We start from the raw sequence: 10,238 nt of genomic DNA, 5'->3' as shown, positions 1-10,238 counted from the left end.
TGCCATACACTGACCCGCAGGTGCTCACTACGCATGCGCCTTTAAAAACTCTTTAAATACCCCAAGTCATCTGCCACAATAAAACATTCCGCTGTCAGCCAATTCACGGCTGTACTGAAGTAGGTAGTTACTGGCACATAGAGGCCGCTACAGATACACGCAAAATATTTACTTTTAAATACGGGACTTCTATTATTAGCCTCCATCGAGAACCTGCTTGAGTAATAACGAATTTGACCCGGAGTCGTAAAGGCTGTGCAGGGTGAAGTCGGGGGAGACGGACAGGAAAAAAACAAAGATGGCTGTGTAGCCAGAGAGACGAGTCCCAGCAGAACTGCCTCTAGCCGCGACTTTAATCACCGACAGGTCCCGTGAGTCCCGTGGACAGTCAGCCGGTACCGGAGCAGGGACGTTAGACGAGCAGTCGAGCTGGGCCGCTGGTGCACATCGTTGTAATCTGCTGTCATTGCGAATAACGGCGTCGAGAGTACAACAACAGCTGAGAGACGCCTGAGTTGTTTTTGTTCTGCCTGGGCAAAGGGAGAGGACTGCTGTGTTTTTGTCAACGTAGCTAGCCGCATAGTCTGCTAGCATCACTGTAAGTCAACAAAACTAGTCAACGTTTAATTAAGGCATAATTACATTTTGCACATGATCTCGTTATTACACAATCATTGGCTTGTTAAATTCCAAGTTGGTAAGTGGGGGGTAGCATTATTAATAATAATAAGTTAGCCTGCATTCCTTTCTGACAGCCTGCTGCCGTAGCGTTAGCTTAGCTAACGTTAGCTAGCTGTCAGCTGACCGTTAGCTTGACAGGTTGTAAGCTAGCCCTGAGCTAACCTGCTAATATTTCGGGCTCAGCCTGGTCGCGGCAGGTACATCTCAGAAATTTCTAGACAGTCATCGCCATGTCTTCACTGGAAGAGAGAGACGTGGGCGTTGCGGCCGCCCCTGGCTCCTCCTCGGCCGGCCTGGGGGTCGGGGCCGTGGGGGCAGCGGTGGAGGCTGTCGCCGGGGTCGCAGCCATGCAGGAGGAGGTCGGGATTCGGCGAGAAGGGCCCGAGCCTGACCCAGACGAGCCACCCAAGAAGAGGGTGAGACTTCCCGAGGGAGAGTCAGGAAAGCTGGAGGAGAGACTGTACTCAGTGCTGTGCTGCACCGTGTGCCTAGACTTGCCCAAGGCGTCTGTATACCAGGTAAACGTGGTGTCAATCACAAACCTTCCCCTCATAACCCTAAACCTCCCGTCAAACAACAGCAAATGAGCTGGATCTCATACTAGAAACTCCCCATGTGTCCCAGCCGCAGATCCCCAGAGTCAACCTGTTGAATATGTTGGCCATCTCCATTTATTTTTAGTGATACTAGATCCAACACAGGTCTCAAGTGTCTGTATGCTGCTGCAAGCTGAGCCACGAGGCTGAGAGAGCAGACACACCCAGGCCACGGTGAGCTGTGCCAGCTCAAGTTTATACTGTGAATTATCCTCCGTTAACCGTCAGCAAAAGCCACATCCCCAAACCCCACACACAAACTCCAAAACCTAAATTTGAATCATCTTTTGCCCTCCCCTTCACTTGTCAAGTGAACACATTTGTAATTAATCATTGTTCAGTTAGTCCTATACATTTACATGCCCTTCTGCAACACGCACCACCTGTTTTAAACAGTTGTTTAACATTTATTAACAATACTGTGTAAACACAAGTTGACATTATTTCCATACACAATATCCTGCCCTTAACATAGATACATATATAAAAACACACATAAGAGAAGCACAACCAGTAAATAATCCATATATCCCACAGAACTTTCCCATTATTCACATAGAAAAGTACCAGATCTCTCTCTTCTATAAAAGCACTTCTAAAGTTGTAATCTTGCTGTAATATTTCCAATGGCGCAGACAGTCTTTTTTGCCGTTACTCTGTTGTTGGTGGGCGGCTTTAGCCAGTCCATTGTTATAACTTATCTGAAATAAAAATAGACTCTAAGGAAATATGCCTAGCCAAAAATGTCTAATGACATTTCCCCCAAAATTATGTGTTTTGATCTGAGTATAACATGCAGTCTCGGTTTCTTCTTAATCAGATCCCCAAAATATCTATTTTTAAGCAGTCCCAATTCATAGTCTGTAAGTCAACCACAACCCCTATAACAAATTATGCTCACATTTTTGTCATAACATTCGACAAGAGAAAGTGTCTAATTCCAATTTTCCAACTTTTCGCCATTTTCCCTGTGCCTCTTCCCACTTAGCATCCACAGCAATTATTTTTTCCACATTATTCGTACACTTTGTTTGACTGTCGCCTCGACTTTCTTTCCACCACAGTGTACCAATGGACACCTGATGTGTGCAGGCTGTTTTATCCACCTCCTGGCTGATTCTCGTCTCAAGGAGGAACAGGCCACATGTCCAAACTGCAGGTACACCAAGCTCTCTGTACACATGAGCACAGTACACATAAAAATACAAACAGTCCAAATCAGAAGAAGCTAGTTACTTTAGTGCATGACTGTAGTCACATGGTGGATCTAAACATCATTGTGTATGGATATTGATGCATCTAAATGTGATATTTTGGATATATACGCATTTTCAATCGTTCCCAGACTAGTGTGTCAAAACAGTTATACTGTCCACAGACAATTAGCTACATATAATTACTTTTGCAGCCAAATAATTTAGATGGTATACATTTTGTCAAATTTAATAACTGATCCAAAATACTTTCCCCTCTAAATGTAGATTTCTTTTTTTCTGCAAGTTTTGAGTCAGGGAGTATGTGATGCTAGCTAATAGCAATTAGAACATCAAAAAACAAAAACAAGTCTAATTGACCTAAGGCAAGATGATTTCAAACAGCAGGAAAAACATTAATGCAGTGATGACTGTATTGCTAAGATGCTCCCAAAAGCCACTCTGGCCCTTTAAGTTAATAAAGTTATTGTCAATTACACACGTCATTATTCATCTAATGCAACAGAAATACACAACATTTAAGTGTTCTTACCTAATGTGACGTATTACACTGCAACATCATTTTCCCACATTACTTTTGCATTCATCACTGATGCATGAGCACAGGAACAATTAACTTGACTGATTTGTTTATGCGTGTCTACTCCAACAGTATGTGTTGAAATTACCACCAACAATTGACAAAAGCATAACGTACCTTTTCTATTATCCAGCCAGCTATTCATGGCTGTGCATAGTTCACAAACTGTGTATGAACATTCTGTACATACCACAAATGTTATATATGCGACTGAACTGAGGAATGACTTGTGTTTGTGTAGGTGTGAGATCAGCAAGAACCTGTGCTGCAGGAACCTTGCTGTGGAGAAGGCTGTCAGTGAGCTGCCGACAGAATGCACCTTCTGCCTAAAACAGTTCCCCCGCTCCAGCTTAGAGAGACACCAGAAAGAGGAGTGCCAAGACAGGTATACACCACACACACAAAAACACTTTTTTTCTACCATATTTGTTGTCAACACTTTACCGAAAGTGTGAAAAGCGTCTCAAAATTAGTTCCAATTAGTTTCCAGACAAATGTTCCAAATTAAACAGCTACACGCACTTTAATCAAGTGAGTTCAGGCTCTTTCAGATCGCAAAGAAGTGAGACATGAAAATGGAAGCTGTGCACATACAGTACCTAACACACACACTGACTAAGTCACCAGTATGATTACATATACATGTGTGTGTGCTAACTTGGCACAGCATCACACGGGGGTTAATATGGGTAAGATGGAGGAGCATGTGACCTGCTACATCTGAGGAGAAAACCAGCTGATGTGATTACAGACTGTGTGTTTGTTGTGTGTGACACTCAGCCCGGTTGAATTTGCGTGCATGAAATCCTATGGGGTTTGTTGCTATAGCAACAGGTGACCCTGCTTAGGACAGAGGTGCCTGTGCTAGTGTTACCATGACAACAGCCATGTTCACCAGGTGTGTTTGGTCAGGTCAGGCAGAAAAATGTGCGGGGGTCCTGTGAGGATCTGACTGCTTCTTACATAAAGATGATGTTGTAATTATTCATTTGAATATGAAACGCACTGTTTAAAATGCAGTAATTCAGTGATGACCGGTATTTTACAGTACTGTGTTAAAGTAGTGGCTCCTGTTACCTTTAAGCAAAATGCCGAATCTCTACCAGCTACTTCATAATATGTATAACACAACATTTTGCAGTTAATATAAGGTGAATTACGTCATTGTGGTTTTAATTAGCCTTGGTTCGCTACAGACACTAACTCGTACCTTTCACAGTAGTTACTGTAAGAAAGTAGCAGGTGTCCATTCAGTCCAGGATGTAATTGATCCATGTCCATGTCTTTCTTTTCTTGAGGTTGGCTCTCAGCACACATGTATCATCAGTACAGTATTAATTAGCCTTGGTTCACAACCGAGGTTAATTAGTACCTTTTGATATTATTAGTACCTTCCACTCACTGCAAGAACGTAATGTGTACTCATAACAAAGCACCTATGTAAAGGATCTTATTTATATAAAGCCACGTCTTTCTTCCTCAAGTTTGTCTTTCAACTCACACTCGTCGTTATGTTGCCAGGGTGACACAGTGTAAGTACAAGAGGATTGGCTGCCCTTGGCAAGGTCCGTTCCATGAGCTGCCAGCACATGAGAGTGAGTGCTCCCATCCTACTAAGACTGGTACAGAGCTGATGGGGATACTGGGAGAGATGGACCAGAACCACCGCAGAGACATGCAGCTCTATAACAGCATCTTCAGCCTGCTCTGCTACGAAAAGATCGGGTTTACAGGTACATACAAAAAATAAATAAATAAAATCAGAGAGACTAGGAGAAATGATCGTAATCTAGCAAATCCCCTCCATATACTAGAAAAACTGGTACTGGTACTTTAACTTCAGATGTTTTATTTCCTTTGCTTTATTCATTAACACTCTTTCCCAATTATGGCCTTTCTCCCTGTTTCAAACTTTGTGTACATCTAGAGGTGCAGTTCAGGCCGTACCGCACTGATGACTTCATCACTCGTCTGTACTATGAAACACCACGCTTCACTGTTCTGAACCAGACGTGGGTGCTGAAGGCCCGTGTTAACGACTCTGAGCGCAACCCCAACCTGTCCTGCAAGCGCACCCTCTCCTTCCAGCTCATCCTCAAAAGCAAGGTACACACACATGTTTATTTCAAAAGTTTTTTAGTGTGTGCTTGTTTAGAGGGCCGATGATGCGTCACTCTCCACCAGATCTGGTTTTAACAGAAAAGTTAGGAGAGTTAAGAAACCGACCTGATAGTTACAGAGCGATCAGCATCGCTTAGCTAGCAGAATGGAGGATCAATCAAATTGCTTGTTTCTCAGTAAGCTATCTATGAATTGTGTCAAAGCAATACTAAAGCAAATCAAGATGCACAGCAACAGTACTGTAAATTTCTGTCTGCTGAGAGACAGATCAGTGTGGCTGCATACTGACATCCTTCAGCTGGGATCAAGCTCATTACTTTAACACATCTGCTTTGGCGTAGTTGAGTAAAACACTGAAGTTAGCTCTTCCTGCTCTAATGTTTTGTATGATCTTTGTTGTCTTTCTCTTATTTGGATTCGTGTCATGTCAATTTTATTCGTATAGCCCAAAATCACAAATTTGCCTCAGAGGGCTTTACAATCTGTACAGGATACGACACCCTCTGTCCTTAGACCCTTGATTCAGATAAGGAAAAATCACCACAAACAGAAATTTTATGACAAAAAAGGAAGAAACCTCAGGAAGAGGAGGAGGAAGAGGGACTCCCTCTTCCAGGATGGACAGATATGAAATAGATGTTTGTTCGGAGTACACAGGAACAACAATAGTAAAATGAAATGGTAATTTGTTGTAACAACAATTATAAACCACCAAAAGCAGTATCGTCTGAGATCACCATCAGCTATTACATTGTGGTGGTTACCGAATAGAAAATGTAGTATGGCAGTGGAGCGTGACAAATACATCTGCAGGGCCGACCTTATGGGCCATATTTAGCACAGATATCAATATTGGCGTATTCGTCGGCCGATAAGTAACAAGAAATGTCAGTACAGAAATTCCAAAGAAACTGTAGGTTTGAAGTCAACTGTGTTGACATTACACAGGTTGTCCACCAATAACCAAATTGACAGGATTCTTATCAGAAATGTTTATGTAAATTGATCATTATCATATTTTTAAACTATCAAACATTATCGGTGTGGCTCAGCACTAGAGATGCACGGATCCATCGGGCAAATCGGGTATCATAAAGATGTGACCCATCCACATTAAATACAGTTTCTTCACCGATGTCATGTTAAAATTCAATATTTCCGCTTTCAGTATATTCATTCAGTGACAGCAGGCTTTTAGTGCCACAGTAATTCCTCCTGCCCAGTATTGCATTATTGATCACTATGTGCTGAGTATAAGATCGGTACTCAGCACCGGCAGATACCTTTTAGTTTAGATATCGGGAGGGAAAAGGTCAGAGTGCTACGTCAGATATTATGGCTAACACAGTAACACACTGCTTCTGTGTGTGCAGGTGAACTCTGCCCTGGAGTGCTCCTTCCTGCTGCTGAAGGGGCCGTATGACGACGTGCGGATCAAGCCGGTCATCCACCACCACTCCTTCAGCAACGACGCCAACGAGACCGACTACGTCCCTCTCCCCATCTCCGATTCAGTGGAGTGCAACAAACTGCTGGCCGCCAAAAACATCAACCTGCGCCTGTTCATCTTCCAAGTCCAAAAATAAAGAGTGAGGGAAGAGGAGGAGGAGGAGGAAGAAGATGGGAAGGAAGAGGAAGAAGAAGAAGAGGGGTGATGGAGGGCGAGGGGCAGAGAGGGAGAGAGAGAGGAGTGATGAAGATTAAAGAGATTAAAGAGAGACACCACTGAACCACTGATACCTCTTAACACCTACACACACACACACACACACACACACACACACACACACAAATACACACATATATTCACTCACACAGATACACAGATTCACGCAGGGTACACACGCCTTCACACACACATATACATACACACACACCACTAATTACACTTACCTCCTTTTACAAGATAGTGAGACCCCTTGCTCGGGGGAATTGTGAGTTGCTATGGAGATGGGTGGGAATTGTTATGGGATGGAGGGGGTGGGGTGAAACCTGCGAAGGCATAGGTGGGGGTGTTGGGGGTAAGGGGTGAGGGAGGGGGTTCTGGGATGGTTGGTGTGTACCTGTGGAGGCTCTCTGACGTCCGGTTGTGTCTGACCTTTCACCCCTGACACCCACAGCCAAAGGTAGCACACACCGACCAAAGCAGGATTTGCTGGGTGCATTTGTTGCATGCGTGCGTGCGTGCGTGCGCGTGTGTGTGTGTGTGTGTGTGTGTGTGTGTGTGAGAGAGAGAGAGAGAGAGAGAATAACTGAGCGAGAAAGAGAGTTAAGTGACGGACCCTGGAGTGTGGTCCAAACTCTGCTTTTATGTTGCAATGTCCCAAAGACATGATAATGTGAAAATAGAGTGATAGACTCTACTGAGCTGTTCTTTGGACATGTGAATGGATGTCGAGGACATGTGTGTGTGTGTGTGTGTGTGTGTGTGTGTGTGTGTCCTTTCCCTCTTCCCTCTACACACTTTATGCCTGAGTCTAGTCAACAGCCTGTTGACAAAAGTGTTCTGTTTTGGCAAAAGTGTCCATTTTGCGTCTCAAACTTTGCCAGAACAGACGAAAGACGGCGTCCCCCCCAGTGACCCCTTTTACCTTTCAACAAGAGGAGAGATGTCCTGGCTGCATGCATATTTTAGTTCTTCGACTTATTCCTCCAGCTGTGGTTATAGTTAGGCTAACCTTCAACACTAATACCATTTTTATTTCTCTTAACCCTAAATATTTAAGTACCTGTGAACTTTTTTCTTTTTAGTTGGGTTTTAGCGTGTGACTGGCTGCTTGCGTGTGTGTGTGTGTGTGTGTGAGTGTAAACAGATCATAACTGTGAGATTCTTGTGAACATGTCCCTATGTGAAAAACAGTACAGTCCTCGAGGACATGACTAGCAAAGCTGATTACCAACAGACCTTCAGGGGCCCCAAAAGCCCCCAGGTTCACTGTGTGTCAGTTGCTTTTCGCTAATTTGATTATTTGCAAATTTGTTTGGGAATTTGAACCCCTTAAGTACAATAACTGCGCAACTACATAATCTAGGTCTAACACCTTTATTATTTTGGTTTATATCATGCTCATATGGTGTGTTTTTATAAGAATCCTAATTTCAATGTAGTAATTAGATAAATCAGCCAGGCTGATGTTATCTTATTGCAGCTACATCTGTATCAGTGTATGTCGGCCGATAAGTTAAATTGCAGTGCAGAAATGCCAAACTGGGTTTGAGGAAATTTAGAAACTGCCACTATTACATAGTTTGTCCACCAGAGAGCACTGACAAGATGATTTTTCAAATGTAAAATGTCCCGCTCAGTATGTATCTTGGTCACAATTCTTTGAAGAAAACAAATCTAAAAAGATTGTTTTTTTGTTTGTTTTTGTTGTGTTAATGTTGAAATTAATTTAATTAATTGAAATTATCCAATTTTTACAACTCCCAAATACTGTTACTGGTATCAGCCTAAATAATCCGGTATTGGTGGGATTATAGTAGTAATATCTCACACGATCACTGGTTATTTCATTTCCTGCCATCATGGGAGAAAGACTGAAAACTTTTTTGACACAGATTTGATCAAATTAAATTAAATGCTCCTCAACATATCAGTAAAAAATATCACCAGCTTTGATCCAATGTTATAAATGATTTTTATTTTATTTTTTTGGTACATGGTGCATTTTTCATCAAATTACCACCAACTAACTGACATACAGGAAACCTGGGCCAGGTAGTAGTGAGCTGTGTGCGCTGTTCTTGATGGATGAACTTGGAGGCAACAGGGGCCCAACAGCCGACTTTTGGACGAATCAGCAACAGCAAGGGGGACGTAACCCAAACTGTGAGCGCAGAGTCTCAGAGCGATCTGGACTTCTTCGTCTGCTCGGAGCTCAACGGCTCTCTGGAGAAGACTTTTCTGGAAGATCAGACTTTGGGGTGGTGATGGATGGTGTGTCTGTGTGTGTTTGTGGGGACGGGGCGGGGGTTACCTTACCACAATGACATATTAGTGTTAGACTTACTTGAACAAGAACGAGAAGATGTTACTTAAGTAGATTCTACTGTAAAGCAGATAGATCTCTCTCCTCCTGACCTCTACTTCCTGTATTTCTGTGTTTTAATGCTTTGTCTCTATGCCAGTGGACTCACTCATCTCACTATGGCTGTACATGTGCCTTTTATTAAAGATCATGGAACCTGCGCTGCTGCTTGTGTGTGTGTGTGTGTGTGTGTGTGTGTGTGTGTGTGTGTGTGTGTGTGTGTGTGTGTGTGTGTGTGTGTCTGAGGGTAGAAAGAATGAAAATAGAGCTGGCTTTGTGAAACCGTGGGCCCGTATATATTTTGCATTCAATACCGCAGTTAAGAAATCTAAATTTAATTTTAAAGCCTCGTGTGGACGATGGATATGTTTCATTGAATTTGATGGGGAGAATATGAATCACTTTCAGGACAAAATGAATTACCCAGCATCCGAACAATAACACACATTGACTTATCAGCTATTGCTTGCAGGAAAGTGGAAGTAGGTATATCGCAGTCGTGTAAAATGGCGGCTGCCTGAAGACTTAAAAGGGAGATTATTTTATATAACATAAATGTTCTGTATGTCTGTAGAGACTATTTTAGCTTTGAGCTGTATTTAGTTGGATATTGATCTGTATATTTGAGTAGACTGACATGTCACAGTAGGAAAAGCACAGATGTAAATAATCAATAGAAATAGGTTATTAGTCAACATGAAATTGTTGTCAGTTTTTCACACAAAAAGGCCAAAACTCCAGCTTCTCAAATGTAAACATTTGCTAGAGGATTGCTTGCTAAATGTGCTTTGTCTTCTGTGATATTAAACTCAGAATGTGGGGCTTCTGGACAGAAATAGCAAATAGGGCAATTGTGATGGAGATTTTGTGGACCTAACAATTAATCACTTAATTGTGAGAATATTCTGCAGATTTATCAACAACTGTTATTTGCAGCCCTTGATAGAAAGAATGCTGAATACAGACTGATGAGCAAATGAACAAGTGGTAACGTGACCTGTATTGCTTTGCATGT

At 42.5% G+C, this 10,238-nt stretch overlaps 1 protein-coding gene across 2 annotated transcripts; it reads left to right on the top strand.

The window, feature by feature from the left end:
* The first annotated feature begins 83 nt into the window (after positions 1 to 83).
* Positions 84 to 9,384, top strand: cyhr1 (cysteine/histidine-rich 1). 2 transcript variants are annotated; one of them, XM_044171699.1, is made up of 7 exons: positions 84 to 598; positions 865 to 1,199; positions 2,342 to 2,436; positions 3,313 to 3,456; positions 4,593 to 4,804; positions 4,999 to 5,177; positions 6,566 to 9,384. In XM_044171699.1, the coding sequence occupies exons 2-7, from the start codon at positions 912 to 914 to the stop codon at positions 6,776 to 6,778; spliced, it is 1,131 nt and encodes a 376-aa protein (XP_044027634.1). In that variant the 5' UTR covers positions 84 to 598; positions 865 to 911; the 3' UTR covers positions 6,779 to 9,384. The 2 variants fall into 2 exon arrangements, with proteins under 2 accessions (XP_044027634.1, XP_044027633.1); XM_044171698.1 differs by having other exon boundaries at positions 84 to 1,199.
* Positions 9,385 to 10,238: the final 854 nt, after the last annotated feature.

Source organism: Siniperca chuatsi, linkage group LG17, assembly GCF_020085105.1.
Source record: "Siniperca chuatsi isolate FFG_IHB_CAS linkage group LG17, ASM2008510v1, whole genome shotgun sequence".
NCBI classification, from domain to species: domain Eukaryota; kingdom Metazoa; phylum Chordata; class Actinopteri; order Centrarchiformes; family Sinipercidae; genus Siniperca; species Siniperca chuatsi.
Note: the sequence above shows the minus strand (reverse complement) of the source record. Positions and strands in the feature narration are given on the sequence as shown.